Raw genomic sequence first — 15,982 nt, forward strand, 5'->3', positions numbered from 1 at the left:
CACACACACACACACACACACACACACACACACTCATATTAAGTTCAAATACCTGCCAAATAAAAATACATTAATATGTTACATAGGATATTTCATTAGATTTGACTGTAACTAGAACATCTATGATAATGTAGACGATGTACTAAAAAATGAACCAAGGCTGTATATATGGATATATACAGGTGGTACTGAGGTTTGAAGTCAAGGCCTTGTTCTTGCTTCATAGGCATTCTACCAATTGAGACACACAACTAGCCTAAGATTTTTTGTAGGGTGATTTGGGGGTTTGAACTCAGGATTTCACCTTTGCTAGTCAGGCTCAGTATAGCTTGATCCATGCTTCCAGCACTACTTGTATTTTTAAATCTTTTTTCACCATGTTGCCCTCTAAAATGAAATTGTATTTATGTTTTACATTCTTTTCCAGCTTATCATTTCCAGTAATATGAGCAACTGCAAGGCCAGCATAATTTCAAGGAATGCTTTTTCTCTGCCAATTCAAAACTGTCAGTGATTAGATGACCAGCCATAGGGTTGAGTGGTCATACATACTTTAATCCTAGAATCCTTAAATCCTAGGATTCCAGGTGTCCTATGAATTCTCACATAATATTTCCAACAAAAAGCTGAGCTCTCATTTCAGTCCTCAGATGGTAAAGAATTTACTATATCCTATGCCAGTTAATTTCTGGAAAACTTATTTTAAGTATTGAAAAATTTCTTTATATTAAATAGAAATCTCTTTAACTTCCAACCTAAGTCAGAGTCTTAACTCTGACTTGGGAAGCAACCTCAATAATTTCACCCTATCATATGATAGCCATTCAGATGTTTAAAGATAGCTACCTTGTCCCCCTAAGTATTAGCCAAGTGAACTTCCCTATGTTAATAGCCACACAGTTCAAGTGCCAAAACAGAACACCATAACAATAGCTTCAACTGACCAGGTGCTCAGTGGCATCGATCTAACACGTTTTGTTCTGTCTCTTCCATTTCCATTATTTTAAATAATGTCTGCTGCTTCAGTAACCAAGTAATGGCAACAACTACAACCCCCAGTTGTCTTTAAACAAATGTTTCACTGTGAAACCAACTCACCCAAATCTAGTATTTGTAGAGTTCACTCTGTGTTACCAATACACAATGGGAGCAGATAATTGTTTATAATTATATCCTCAAAGTTCATGAGATGATATGAAAGGAAATGAATGGAAAAGAAATGTATCTCTTTATATGCTATGCACTGGCCATACAGAATGACTTGGTTTCTAGGGTTCTGAGACTACATCCCAGTGTTCAGATGTTTTGAGCTCCATGTTTTACTGCACATCTTGACCAAAGGGGAAGAGTAGATTCATGATATTTGCCTGGACATTTTCTTCATGTTAAACCATTTCCTGATGTCTGTGAGCCTTGTCACTAAATTTACAGCTAAATTTAAATTCCCAATGTGTCAGTTATTCACAGTTCATTATTTGTATGCTCTAGATTAAATACTGATAGTCAAAATATTGTCATTTCTTGCCATACTTTTCCATGTATTCTTGAAGTGACTGGTTTAAGCATTATAATATTTTTAAATGCAATACAAGTAGATAAAGGAAAATTTATTTCCCTTAGAAAAAGTTTCCCTGTTACTGAAGGTACTTTTGACATTTTGCTAATAATGATCAACTTTGAAGCAGAAAGCTATTTTCTTGTCAGTTGAAGTCTCTGACTACCCATTGTTCCAAATAGAATTCTCTTCCTATGTTTCCACATACTGAAAACCACTTAAATACATTTTCTCTTTCCCTATCTGAAATTCAGCTGTTCAGAAGCCCACTGATCCAGAATACAACAAGGAACCTAGACAATAATTATAATGACAGCAAAACTTCCCTACCCTTAAAACCCATTCATGAGTTGGGCGTGGTGACTCATACCTATAATTATTCCAGCTACTTGGGAGGTAGAGATGTGGAGAATCAAGGTGCAAGTTCATAGGATCCCTTCTCAACAATAAACCTGGGGTGGTGATACATGTCTATGGTTCCACCTCTGTGGGAGGCCATGGTAGGAAGATCATGGTCTGAGGCTTGTGCCAAGAAAAAATCCTGAGACCCTACCTGAAAAACAACTCATGCAAAAACAGCCTGGGGTTATGGCTCAAGTGATAGACTGCCTAGCAAGAATGAGGCCCAGCCTTCAAGCCCCAATACCTCAAAAAAATTTTAGAGGATACTCTTTGACAATGACCTGCTCCTGTTTTTCATAAAGTTGTATAAATTCATATTGATTGATACCTTTCACCTTCTAGTCCCTCTGGTTGGAATGCCTTTCACCACTTTTATCTATCTGGTTAACTCCTATTCTTGAAGGGTGAACTAACAATTGTTGATTCTTAAAAGCAAGCTGATCTTAAGTATACTAGTTAGGAAAGCCTGTTCCTTTTCTACCATATTACCAGAACTGTATAGGCTGGGTACCTCCATGTAGCATTGATCAAAGACTTGAAATCACAGAAAAGACCAAGACTTTTTTTTTTTACCAGTCCTGGGGCTTGAACTCTGTCTGGGCCTGTGCACTATCCCTGGGCTCCTTTGACTCAATGCAAGTGCTTTACCACTTGAGCCACAGCACCATTTCCAGCTTTTTCTGTGATTAATGGCAAAGACCAAGATTTGTAAGACTTGTCTTTCTCTCTGCGTCAAACATTTGAGAAATTACTGTAAAATGAAAGAATCTGGTTTCAATCAGTTTACAGTCAGTTTCAGATTATAAACAAGTTATGAGGTGCCAGGACTGGAGTAAGCAATGTGAGAGTAAAGAAATAAAAGCCTGAGAAAAAAAATAGAGCAAACACCAGAACATGAAAGCATAGCAGCCTTTTAATACCAAAGAGGTCAACCCTTGCCTATATTTGAAGTTCCTGAAGGTATTTTCTGTTCTGAGGCATAGATCTTTAATTACTATCCACTGTAACAACTCTGAGTCACAGAAAAAAATGTTATTTGCAGCATGTGTAAAAGAAGTCAGGAAATTGTAGAAGTTTAAAAAAAGGATTGCATGTATAAAGCTTCAAATATAGAATATGTAGCTATTTAAAACAACTCCCTCCCTGAGAGTCCAGGTAGGGAGGTTTCATTATAGAGTTAAAATATGTTTAAATGTTTAAATATAAATCTGAAGTATTTCATAAACAGTGACATTTCATTTGGTTATGTAATTGGTTTCCTGTTCTTAGAATTTTGTGGTAAAGTCATTAAAGTACAGTAATTACAAAGAAGGAAAATGAGTAACAGCAAAAATGAAGAGTCTGGGAAGTCAATGTGTGTGAAAGGTTAACTCTGGTCCTTTTCACTTCTAATTTCAAAAGCACATCTGTGCATTCTTTCTGCCATGGTGTTTTCTGTCATCTCAGAGCGCGTTCTTGAACCCAATGCCATGAATCTTCCCCAAGAATGAACACTACTTCTTCACAGTTGAATAGTCTTCCCTCCAGATAGATGAAAAGAATTTCCTTAGGATATCAGGGACTGACCATAGTAGCTCTGTTTATTCCCAGAGTGTGGTTCATATTTTGAGTAGCTTGTCCCTTCCTGACCAGATGGAAAGCATTAAGTGTCAAGTTGAGTGTCATACATCATCGCAACAACAGCAGGTTCTTGACTGCTCCAGGGAGCAATTACCCTGAATGGTTCCCTGAGTTTTTGCTCTGCTTCCTCCTCTCTCCTGCTCCTGCAAGCTCCTGTGCATCAGAACAAGACTCATTCTTGAGGATCATCCCCAGCCAGTGAAGTACGATGTATAGCTCACATCACTGCAGCTTCATTGTACAGTTTTGAAGTATATATTCTCTATATGTATAATGAATAACATAGTATTATTTAGGAAATTAGAGAATCTGGAAATAAAAATAAACCCTACAGCTTATTGCTTATTATTGCTTATGCCTATAATCCTAGCTACTCAGGAGGACGAGGATCAAGGTTCAAAACCAGGCAGGACAGGAAAGTCTACAAGACTCTTATCACCAATAAACTACCAAAAAAAAAACCTAAAGTGGAGCTGTGGCTCAATTGGCAAGAGCACTAGCCTCGATCAAAAAGAAGCTTGGGAACAGTGAGTGCCCAGGCTCTGAGTTCAAGCCCCAAGACAGACAACAATAAATAAAGCCACCTCTGTCTAACCAGGACAAGGTTTTTATTGTACATTTTAAATGAAGATGTTTTCCCTACTGAGACCCTAAACTTAATCTTTTTTATCAAGGGGAGGGAAAACTATATGATTTTGCAACCGAGGTACATCCCTAATATACAAGCCAAGAACTGCTTTATCCTTCTCTGTCCCAACAGAGCTTGTTAACCACCAACAGACTCTGATAATGTATTTTCAGTGACTCAGTCAGAAGGTCTCTTAAATTATTTCTAGAGTCTGAACTCTACAGTATTTTGCAATCTTCAAAGTAAACGTTATCGTGGACTCAATATGATAACAGACAAACAGACAAGCAGGCAGACAGAGGAAGGAAGGGAGGGTCTGGGCCGGCAAATATCTAGAAGAGCTGCCAAGTCTAGCATGCAGTGCCCTGTCCCACAGTCAATTCCTTACAGGCTACAAGCTTTTTATTCCACAGTGGAAGAAAAGACTTCTTTGAGATACCAAGTTAAAGATAGCTATTATTGTGTTAACAACTGGTATAAGATTCCTTCCAGAAAGTTGGGGGTGGTTATACAAGGGAAAAAAAGAGCAAACTCTTTAAAGATACTAATCAAAGACTGGGTAAAGCTTCATGGTTTTGCTTTAGCGTACATCATTATTGGTTCTCATTTTCTTCCAATGTTAATATTAGAAGAAAGCTAAGAAGTCCTGTTGTAATTTTTAAAAATACCACTATTGTGCATTGTTAACATCAACTGAACTGAATTGCAGATTTAAAATCATATTTCAGGTAAAATTTCTGAGCAGTGGGTTTTCATTGGGAAATTTCCATTTGACAATCAAAATTAATATTTTTGCTACTGGTATGTCTCTCACTCCTGCCTTCTCCTCATTCTGGCTCTTCTACCTCTTCCTACCCTACCTGCCCCTCTTCCTGATTAGAACATTTAAACTTCTTTATAAAATAAGAAATACCTAGGGGCTGGGGATATGGCCTAGTGGCAAGAGAGCTTGCCTCGTATACATGAGGCCCTGGGTTCAATTCCCCAGCACCACATATACAGAAAACGGCCAGAAGTGGCGCTGTGGCTCAAGTGGCAGAGTGCTAGCCTTGAGCAAAAGGAAGCCAGGGACAGTGCTCAGGCCCTGAGTCCAAGGCCCAGGACTGGCCAAAATAAATAAATAAATAAAAGAAAAGAAATACCTAGATACCCACTGTGTAGCATACAGAATGCAGGAGAGAGAACCAGTCTCCTATCCTGGGCTAGCTATTTTCAAGAGGTGATGAGAGAAGTCATGGAGGGAGAGGTATGAGATGTTTTTCATTGATAAACTCCTCATTCTGATTGTTATTGTTCTATTTTCAACTGAAAAGCCTCACTTTATGTGAACAGTTTTCCTTAATGTTGTTGTTTTAATTGCAGGGCGCGTTGGAACACCTCACTTTATGGCCCCAGAAGTGGTCAAGAGAGAGCCTTATGGAAAACCTGTGGATGTCTGGGGGTGTGGCGTGATCCTTTTCATCCTGCTCAGTGGTTGTTTGCCTTTTTATGGAACCAAGGAAAGACTGTTTGAAGGCATTATTAAAGGAAAATATAAGGTAATCTATTTTGATCACTTCCTTTTTTTAGTGAGATTAAATTATCCTGAAAAGTGGGTTTTGAAGTCACTCCTTTCACTCAACCCATCGGCTGCCACCAGTTCATTAGGCCATTAGAAGAAAGATTTCTGTTAACGTATGGATCCAGTGGCCTTGTACATTAGCACAGGCCTCAGGGAAGTTTCTGAGCCCCCGGCAGTTGATCTATCCTCTGTGTGAAGACGCCTTCTGCCTCGCTTTTTTGTGTAGTTGAAAAAAGGCCTGCATTCTGAACCTTTTTTGTTTAATTTGTAAAATGAAAATGAAATGTGCATGGATGAAAATTTTATCCAGGCACTTTTTATAAGTGTGTCTTATTTTATTATCTTAATTTTAAATTTATGCCAGCAGAGCTGAAAAATTTGCCATTCACATTCCATGATAAACTAAACTGCTAGTGTCACAAACTGTATCTTGTGTGTATGCGCGCATGCCTGTGTGCATGCGTACGTGCCAGTCCTGGGGCTTGAACCCAGGGCCTGGGCACCGTCTCTGAGCTCTTTTTACTCAAAGCTAGAAGTCTACCATTTAGAGCCACAGCTCCACTTCTGGCTTTTTGGTGGTTAATTGGAAATGAATGTCTCACATACTTTCCTGCCTGGACTGGCTTTGAATTGTGATCCTCAGATCTCAGCCTCCTGGGTAGCTATGATTACAGGCCTGAGCCACTGCACCTAGTACAACTATATTTCATTATACAATTAAGAGGCATTTTTATATGACTGAAACATTCATATTCTTCTTTGGCTACTGTGTGTCAGGAGCCTGTAAACTATCCTAGACTTGTGATTAGTGACTTTTTTATTGCTCTCATTACTTAGAAATATAAGTCATTTTGCCATTGTGGATGGCAGTATTCAAAAGACCTAAGGACTTTGTGGAAATAAATAAGCAAAGGTCAGTTTCACTACCGCAGCTCTTTTTGCCCTGCACAGCCACATACAGCTGTCAGGGACTAGGGGCTTAGGCATAGGAAGCATAGGGGATTGTGGATCTAGGTATCAGGTCAAGGCAGTTTGTGTTGGGGAAATACTTTTTCTCCTATTATTACAGAAACTCATACTTTGCATTCAACCAAAACAACTATTTCATTTTTAGCAATGGCTGGCAACATAAAACCAAACCCAAGGTTTAGGTAACACTGGGTTCTCAACTTTGAGGCCCCTAAAGTGTTTTTTTTTTCTTTGCTATTGCTGAGTAATGTTAGAATTTTATCTAAGACTTGAAAAATAAAAACAGAAGGGTAAAGGAGTTTTGGAACTGAACCCTTGTCCTTTTAAGCCATATACTTTGTTTACCTGGTCTTTTGTTTTATTTGCTATAAAATAGCTTCCTAACTTAGTAAGCAGAGAAAGATGTTTTCAGTATAGGTTTTTCTGCTTCTCTTAGAGCCAATTGACCACTGCAAAATAAAATCAACCCTTTTATGATAACTAAATACCTCAGAAAATAGCACATAAGTAGTTATCTCCCTCCAATTCCTGGAAATTTGGGGTGATTGTCAAACTCACAGAGCCTAGGCTTTCAGGTTTAATGTTTCCAAATCAAGTGAAATCCCAGATACTAACAGATGAAAAGAAGCAAAGCCAGATTAGTAATGTAGCATCATAAGAGTACCAATGACTGGTGGCTCATGCCTGTAATCCTAGCTACTCAAGGAGGCTGAGATCTGAGGATCATAGTTCAAAGCCAGCCTAGTTTAAAAAGTCTGTAATACTCTTATCTCCATTAACCACCAGGAAACCGAAAGAGGCACTGTGGCTCAGGTGGTAAAGCACTAGCCTTAAGCTCAAGAGCTCAGGAACAGTGCCCAGGCCCTGAGTTCAAGCCCCACAACCAACAACAACAAAAAAACTAAAGAAAAAAAGAATACTAGTGACAATGTACCTGAAACTGCACACTTAGTTTATGCCAGAAATTCCTCTCAGCACTGACTTCATCCTTTCAGCAGCTTATGACATAGGTACCATATAATAAAATCTCCCACTTGCCTTTTTGAGTTTTAAGCATTTGCTAATAATGGAGTTCTTTAGTTGTGTCTTTTTTCAGTTATGAACTTCCTGGTTTCCAAGGTAATGGGCTTCATTCCTACAGTGTCTGGGATTTGATTCTATTTTTAAATCGTTGAATAGTTATTTTTGTTCCTTGGTAAGAAACTTGGACTGTTGACAGTGTCTGAAAATTAAATTATTTTAAAATTTCCTATTTCTAGGGAATAGTAACAAAATATAGTAAGTGATATGGAAGCAGCTATATCATAATTCTGTATATTGGGCTGAAAGCATTGAGGTTAATGACTTATTTAGGTATCTACTCTCACCTCTCATTTATCTTCATAACTTTCCTTACAGAAGACAGAAGTCTATGTCTCTGCCACCTGTGATGAATCTCAGGCTTTTAAAAAACATACTGTGATAAGTTTCTGTCAGTGTTGTTGTTCTTGTAGTTGTTGTTGTTGTTGGTGGTGGTGGTGGTGTGTGTGTGTGTGTGTGTGTGTGTGTTGGTTATGGAACTTGAACTCTGGTCCTGGGTGCTGCCCCTCAGCTCTTTTTGCTCAAGGCTACCACTCTACCACTTTGAGCCACAGCTCCATTTCCAGTTTTCTGGTAGGTAATTGGACATAAGAGTCTCACAGACCTTCCTCATCAGGCTCACTTTCAACCATAATCCTATGATCTCAGCCTCCTGAGTAGCTAGGATTCCAGGCGTGAGTACCCAGCACCCAACATTACTGTTACTTTTTTATCATAGACGTGTTAAACAAAACAATTGAGAGCCCTCAGCTTTAGTAGTTAATATATTACTAACCTTGTTTTATCTATATTTCTCCATACTACTAGATTATTTTTTTAATATTTCAACATTTCAACACCCTGGTGGTTCTTAATAAAAGAGCTATTCACAAAATCCTTTTTCTTGATGGCTATTTTTGAGGAAAGTTCAGTGACACTTTTTTAAAGTAGTATATTTAAATTATAAACTGCTCCTTGTGTTTTAAAGTGATTTTTTTTTTTTTTTTGGCCAGTCCTGGGCCTTGGACTCAGGGCCTGAGCACTGTCCCTGGCTTCTTCCCGCTCAAGGCTAGCACTCTGCCACTTGAGCCACAGCGCCGCTTCTGGCCGTTTTCTGTATATGTGGTGCTGGGGAATCGAACCTAGGGCCTCGTGTATCCGAGGCAGGCACTCTTGCCACTAGGCCATATTCCCAGCCCTTAAAGTGATTTTAATTTTACTTTATTCTCGTTTGCTGGCTTACTTTGTCTTTTAAGACTGATGTCAAAGAATACTATCTAGTAGAGAGGATACTTTCTAACATTTAACTTAGATTAACTTTTTTATATATGTGTGTGCTGGTCCTGGTACTTGAACCCAAGGCCTGGATACTGTTCCTGAGCTTTTTTGCTCATGTCTAGCACTTTACCACTTGAGCCACAGCTCCAATTTTAGCTTTTTTTGGTATTTTATTGGAACTTTCCTACCTCGTCTGGCTTTGAAGCGTGCGCCTCAGATCTCAGCCTCCTGAGTGAGTAGCTAGGATTACAGGTGTGATCCACCAGTACCTGGCTCAATTAACTTTTTATGAAGAACAAAAATAATATTTCCTGAACTATGTACAAAAGATACAGTGTCAGTTTGTATCATTGTCAGAGGTGGCCATTAGTATGGACGGAATAAGATTCTAAGTTAGAATGGCTTTGGTATCAAATAAGTGTCATTGTTTTATTGCCCAAATTTGTAGCCCCATTATAAACCCAACCTGACAAATTATTTCTATCTACTTAGCAAAAAAAGAGCAAACCCTGTATTGGATTTCCTCATTAAAAGGACATGGGGGGGCTGGGGATATAGCCTAGTGGCAAGAGTGCCTGCCTCGGATACACGAGGCCCTAGGTTCGATTCCCCAGCACCACATATACAGAAAACGGCCAGAAGCGGCGCTGTGGCTCAAGTGGCGGAGTGCTAGCCTTGAGCGGGAAGAAGCCAGGGACAGTGCTCAGGCCCTGGGTCCAAGGCCCAGGACTGGCCAAAAAAAAAAAAAAAAAAAAAAAAAAAAAAAGGACATGGGAATAGGGCTGGGAATGTGGCTTAGTAGTAGAATGCTTGCCTAGCATTCATGAAACCCTGGGTTCAATTCCCCAGTACTACATAAACAGAAAAGGCCAGAAGTGGTGCTGTGGCTCAAGTGGTAGAGTGGTGGCCTTGAGTAAAAAGAAGCCAGGGACAGTGCTCAGGCCCTAAGTTCAAGTCCCAGGACTGGCAAAAGCCTGGGGAGGGCACATGGGAGTAGTCCTCCATATCTTCCCAGTCCCCACTCTTATGATTTTACCAGCAGTCTCAGATGACTTCTCAACCACTTTGCCAAAGAAAAATCATTCAAACTTTAAAGAGCTTACCAACCCCAAGACAGGGAAGAGGAGACATGGCTATCCAGTGCCCTGTCTAATCACTTACTTCCCTATTCAAATGGGTCCGTTGACCACTGTTCCAAAAGGATGACAATATTTAAAGTCTCATGACATTCATCTCATAGGATTTGACCTACAAAAGGGACTTTGGTTTAGAGTTCAGCCTATGAGAAAAAGAAAGTGAGGAAGTTGACCCGTGTCTCAAAGTGGTAAAGCACTAGCCTTGACCAAAAGAGCTTAGGGACAGCGTTCAGGCCCTAAGTTCAAGCCCCACAATTGACAAAATTAAATAAATAGAAAAGAAAAAAGGAAGTGACTATGCTCTTAATTTTAAGAGCTGTTCCTAATATGTAAATGCTTTCTCCCTGACCCCAATCCACAAATCGCAAACCTCATCTCATCCAGACAGAGCTAAGGATTTTCAGGCCTTCACCAAATTGGAATTATTCATTTGTGCTGTGATCAAGTACTTGATTTCATTTGGATTAACACTGCTGAGTATATTCTCTGTCTTCCCTGACTTAGAAGATGCCATAAGAGCTGGGTCAGTGGCTCAGTGGTAGAACTTACTCAGTATGCATAAAGGCCTATGTTCAATCTACAGTACAGTGCCACCAGAAAACAATAAATGTTGTTTAAAAACAGCAGAGATTGTAGATAACTATGAAAATCATGACATTGACCAAGATGCATTGTTGTACCCATAACCTGTCTTCTACAATTGAAACCCCTTTGTATAACTACTTAATCAAAATAATTTTCTTTAACCGAGTGCACTGGGCTGAGGTGTTTCTCAATGGTAAAGTGCTTACCTTGCATACACAAAACCCTATGTGTTATCCTCAGCATTTATCCTCAGCATGCACACACACACACACACACACACACAGCCATGACATTGCTTGAAGTGCCACATTTGACAGCTTCTATACCTCCTCTCCTCACTTGCCTCCCAAGTCCAAGTCTTGGGTATTCTTGAATGTTGTTCTAGTTTCTGGTCTCAAACATATTCCCTTTCCCAGGAGGCTTCCAGCTTTTTCCTCACAGACACAGCCTTTCTTAGAAATCATTTGAACAACTCACATTCTTTTTGTTTGATTTTAGTGAGTTTACCACATGGCACAGTTGTCTCAGAGAAAAATGAAAGTGACTTCACTAATAATTATATAAATGAACTAATTATATATCAGGGCTACAGTAATAGTATAGTTTTTCTAAAATATACTCTGGCCAGACTATCCTCACAATAATTTTCCATAGTTTCAGAATTACTGCTGATCACAATTTTTTAAATTTACTTTATTGGTATTATAAATATGATGTACAGAAGGATTATAATTGCATGCTGATTACAAGTTTTAAAACATCTTTTAAGGGCTGGGAATACGGCCTAGTGGTAAAGTGCTCACCTCATATACATGAAGCCCTAGGTTCAAATCCTCAGCACCACATATACAGAAAAGGCCAGAAGTGGCGCTGTGGCTCAAGTGTCAGAGTGCTAGCCTTGAGCAAAAAGAAGCCAGGGACAGTGCTCAGGCCCTGAGTTCAAGCACCAGGACTAGCAAAATAAATAAATAAATAAAACTCTTTTAAGCTTTTCATTAATTATTTTAATTTTTATATTTTATCTTCTTTCTGGATCAAGATACCCTAGTCTATTTAACTGAAGATCTAGCAATAAGACACATTCTACCCTTATAATACTGGAAATGTTATAACAGTTTAACAAGAACCAGTATGGAATATTTGCTGATGCAAACTATCATCTAATAAACCACACCAAAGCATTGCATTGCCCTTTCCCTTCTCAGAAAGTGCACCTTTTAGCTGGATATGGTAGCGTATGCCAGTAACCCTAGCAGTACTCGGGAAGCTGAGGCAAGATGATCACAAATCTGAGGCCAGCTCAGGCTACATAGCAAAACCTTGTCTCAAAAAATAAAAATAAACCAGATGTCACTGGTTCTAGCCTGAAATCCTAGCTACTGAGGAGGCTAAGATCTGAAGGTTTGAGGAAATTCCATAAGACTCTTACTTCCAATTAACCACCAAAAAGCTGAAAATGGATGTGTGATTCAAGTGGTAGAGCACCAGCTCCTGAGCTAGAAGAGCAAGAGGCCCTGAGTTCAAGCCCCAGTAGTAGCACAAAATAATAATAATAATAATAATAATAATAATAATGACGACAGAAGGAAGACAGGCTAGCCATTTCTGTTTTTTGCTCTGAGAATTTTATTCACATTAAAACAGAATAAGAAGATTCAGAATCAGTAACTGTTAACTCCTTGCTTAAGGTAAGTTTGTGGCTTTTCTTTCTCTTCCTCAGATGAATCCAAGGCAGTGGAGCCATATCTCTGAAAGTGCCAAAGACCTAGTACGGCGCATGCTGATGCTGGATCCCGCCGAAAGGATCACTGTTTATGAAGCCCTTAATCACCCATGGCTTAAGGTATGTGAGCTCATAGGTCACAAGCCACGCTTTGCTTAAACACTTCCAGTGACAGCAGTGCACTGCTCTATCAGGTGGTCCTTCTCACCTGGCTTTGGCTTGGAACCCTTTCTGTCCTTTTCATCTGTTATATTTGCTTTTCCAGCATCTGTGTCAGCTCAGTGGAAATCAGAATACATGAAAGACCAAGGCCTATTTGTTCTATGTGGACATGCGTTCCAAAGCTGCACTATGAACCACAGAGAAATAATACTGTGTCTTAATAAGTTAGTTATCCTTCTTTTGTATGTGCCTTGTGTGCTTTTATAGCATTAACTAAGTTTTCAGAAAATGCTATATATGAATTTACTCTTAGAAAAATAGTACACTTTTAAATTTCTTTTTCTATCTCATCTTTCCAATGAATATTAAGGAATATTAGAACTTGAGACATCAGTGAAACAGAATTCTCATTTTATAGGTGAGAAAAGTTGTGCTCAGTGGTAAGATGCTTGCCTAATGTAAATGCAAGGCCCTGAGTTTGAGACCCCAGACCACAAGAACTAAAACATAAAAACTGGTCTTGTCAAATTGTTCCTAACCCTCACATGGCCAAGTCTAATGGTCAGATACAGGGCTATCAGTCTAAGCCTGTCAGCAATGTTTTATACACATCTTCCTGCAATACTCATTTTCCCCTATCTCCTAGGACACTGTTCTGCTCTTTTGACTTCTACCACTCTGGATGCTCCTCCCAGAGCATGCTGATTTATCCTCATGTCCACTCACCTACCTCTTCACATTGGAGTGCTACTGACCCCTGACCTTGTTCCTCCTCTTTTTTGTCATCAATACTCAGGCCCTGAGAGATCTCATATAGTGGCACTGGCTTTAAACACTATCTCTCAAATCTCTTCTGTGATATTTTCTTTCTTAACCTGCTATACAACTTGGCTTCAAACACTTCTGTGATTTCACCAAATACCTTCTGATTTCCTACTATCCCTTTTCCTTCTCCATTGCCATTATATTGGCCTCTTTGCTGACCCTCTGACACAGGTACTTGCCTGCCTCAGCCCCTCTGAACTGGTCATGCCCTTCCTCTACACTTCCCTTCCTCTACACTTCCTCTCCGTATCTTTTCTCACCATCTTCACTTGCATAGATGCCAGCTTCTTAGTAAAGTATCGAGCACATAGTAAGGACTCAATATTGATTTAACAAATAAAGGAATGCTCATTATATTATATCATGCTTTTTTCCAGATGTTAGGCAAAACATTAAGATATATTAAAACATAGATTAACAATGTATTTTAATGTCAATATCATGGAATAATATCACAGAATAATTCTGGGATTCTGGTTGATCTTAATTCTCCTTAAGAATATTATGTCTGTGACTTGAGGCAAAACTCAGTGATTGTGTATTTGCCTAGCAGGCAGTACTGAAAATATATTTTTACATATGTATACACACATATGTAAATATCTACATTCAACCCTCTGATATTCAGTACTAGCTATTCCTGATTATCCCCAGAAAAGATTAAGTTTTTAGATACTCTTAGAATTTTTTCGCCCAAATGTGAAATAAATAGGTTAAAGGAGGTTCTTATTTCTCTTTAGCTTTTCTCAGTGTCTCCCTAACACTTTTTTTTTTTTTTTTGGCCAGTCCTGGGCCTTGGACTCAGGGCCTGAGCACTGTCCCTGGCTTCTTCCCACTCAAGGCTAGCACTCTGCCACTTGAGCCACAGCGCCGCTTCTGGCCGTTTTCTGTATATGTGGTGCTGGGGAATCGAACCTAGGGCCTCGTGTATCCGAGGCAGGCACTCTTGCCACTAGGCTATATCCCCAGCCCCCTAACACTTTTGATTGTTAAGAAGCTAGTTAAAATGTCAAATAACAATGACAGTGGCAACCATTTTAATCATTTTTAAGATCCTTTAGAAAATGTTTTAGCATTATATAGTACATACTTACAATAGCTTTCATTATCCAAGTTTTTCTTGGCTAATAACATTTGTTTTTTGAAACTCATTCCTATCAGTGATTATAGTTCTTATTCTAAGTAGCCTAAGCTTAGTACATAATAGATTTCTTGCACTAGAAAGACAAAAATGTCAGTAACTTAAAGGAAAAAGGTCCAGAAAGCTGTTTGAGCTAAGAGTCTTGTGCCATATATGGACTACAGCTTAAGTTCACCACATATATGTCCTCTGAAGATGGAAGAATTTTACGAGAAGTGAATCTAGCCTTTATCCAAATTAACGATATTTGTTGTGAATATTTATTCCAACAATAGTAAGCCCACAAAGATTAAACATTCCTCACAAGTGGTTGAGCTCCTCTCACAGCTTTTGTAGCCTTCATATGTAAACTATAGAATTTATTGTCTGTAATTGGACTTCATCTTTTTTTTCTTTCTTTTTTTTGTTGTTGTAGGACTTGAACTCAGGGCCTGGGTATGCTGTCCCTGAGCAATTTTGCTCAAGGCTAGGGCTCTACCACTTTGGGCCACAGCATCATTTCCAGTTTTTGAGAGGTTAATTGGAGATAGGAGTCTCATGGGGACTTTTCTGCCCAAGGCTGGCTTCGAACTTCATCATCAAATCTCAGCCTCCTGAGTAGCTAGGATTACAGGCATGAGCCACCAGCACCCCCGGGGGCTGGACTTTGTCTTATATTAAGCTTCTTCACCCTTTAAAATGGTTATATGTGTTCATTATCTTTCTTCTTTTATAGGAGCGGGATCGTTATGCTTACAAGATTCATCTTCCTGAAACTGTAGAACAACTGAGGAAATTTAATGCAAGGAGGAAACTAAAGGTAAATAAAAGAAATCAGCCAAAGGCCAACCACGTGTATTTTATTTTATTTTTATTTTTTTCAGATCTCAGCCTCTTGAGTAGTTAGAATTACAGGCACGAGTCACCAGCTCCCAGCTTGTACTTAAGTCTTCCCTCATTCTTTTTAACACTTAACCACTGCATGGCCTCCTACATCACTATCCTACACAAGGCTGAATTTTGCATTGAGCAAATACAGATGTTTCACCAGAGGGCTAGGTCCCGCCCATCACAACAGACATGTTGTCCTTTCAGTGCCACAAAATCCAACTTGAACTGAAAATAGCACAAGTAGTGACTAAGATTCATTTGGACAGGGCCAAGCTGTCACAGCAGAGTTGTCATGTGGATTTACCACATCCCTTTGCAGGGCTATTTAAAGTTTTAAGAACCACAAAACAACCTAGAATTAAGAACTTCAGCAGGGTCATTATTGAATTGTTTTCAGCTTCTGGTAAAACTTCATTCCTTGGAGAAGTCAGCCACCTTGCTAATACATGTCACACTTGCCTTCCTCAG

The 15,982-nt window shown here is 39.2% G+C and overlaps 1 protein-coding gene across 1 annotated transcript in view; it reads left to right on the top strand.

Moving 5' to 3' along the window:
- Positions 1–15,982, top strand: part of Cask (calcium/calmodulin dependent serine protein kinase) — a 333,827-nt gene that overhangs the window by 222,563 nt on the left and 95,282 nt on the right. Inside the window, exons 7-9 of the mRNA XM_048336639.1 lie at positions 5,568–5,743; positions 12,514–12,636; positions 15,360–15,443. Coding sequence (XP_048192596.1) covers positions 5,568–5,743; positions 12,514–12,636; positions 15,360–15,443 — 383 coding nt within the window. The remainder of the gene's footprint in view (positions 1–5,567; positions 5,744–12,513; positions 12,637–15,359; positions 15,444–15,982) is intronic.

The sequence above is a fragment of the Perognathus longimembris genome, chromosome 28, assembly GCF_023159225.1.
Source record: "Perognathus longimembris pacificus isolate PPM17 chromosome 28, ASM2315922v1, whole genome shotgun sequence".
NCBI lineage: Eukaryota > Metazoa > Chordata > Mammalia > Rodentia > Heteromyidae > Perognathus > Perognathus longimembris.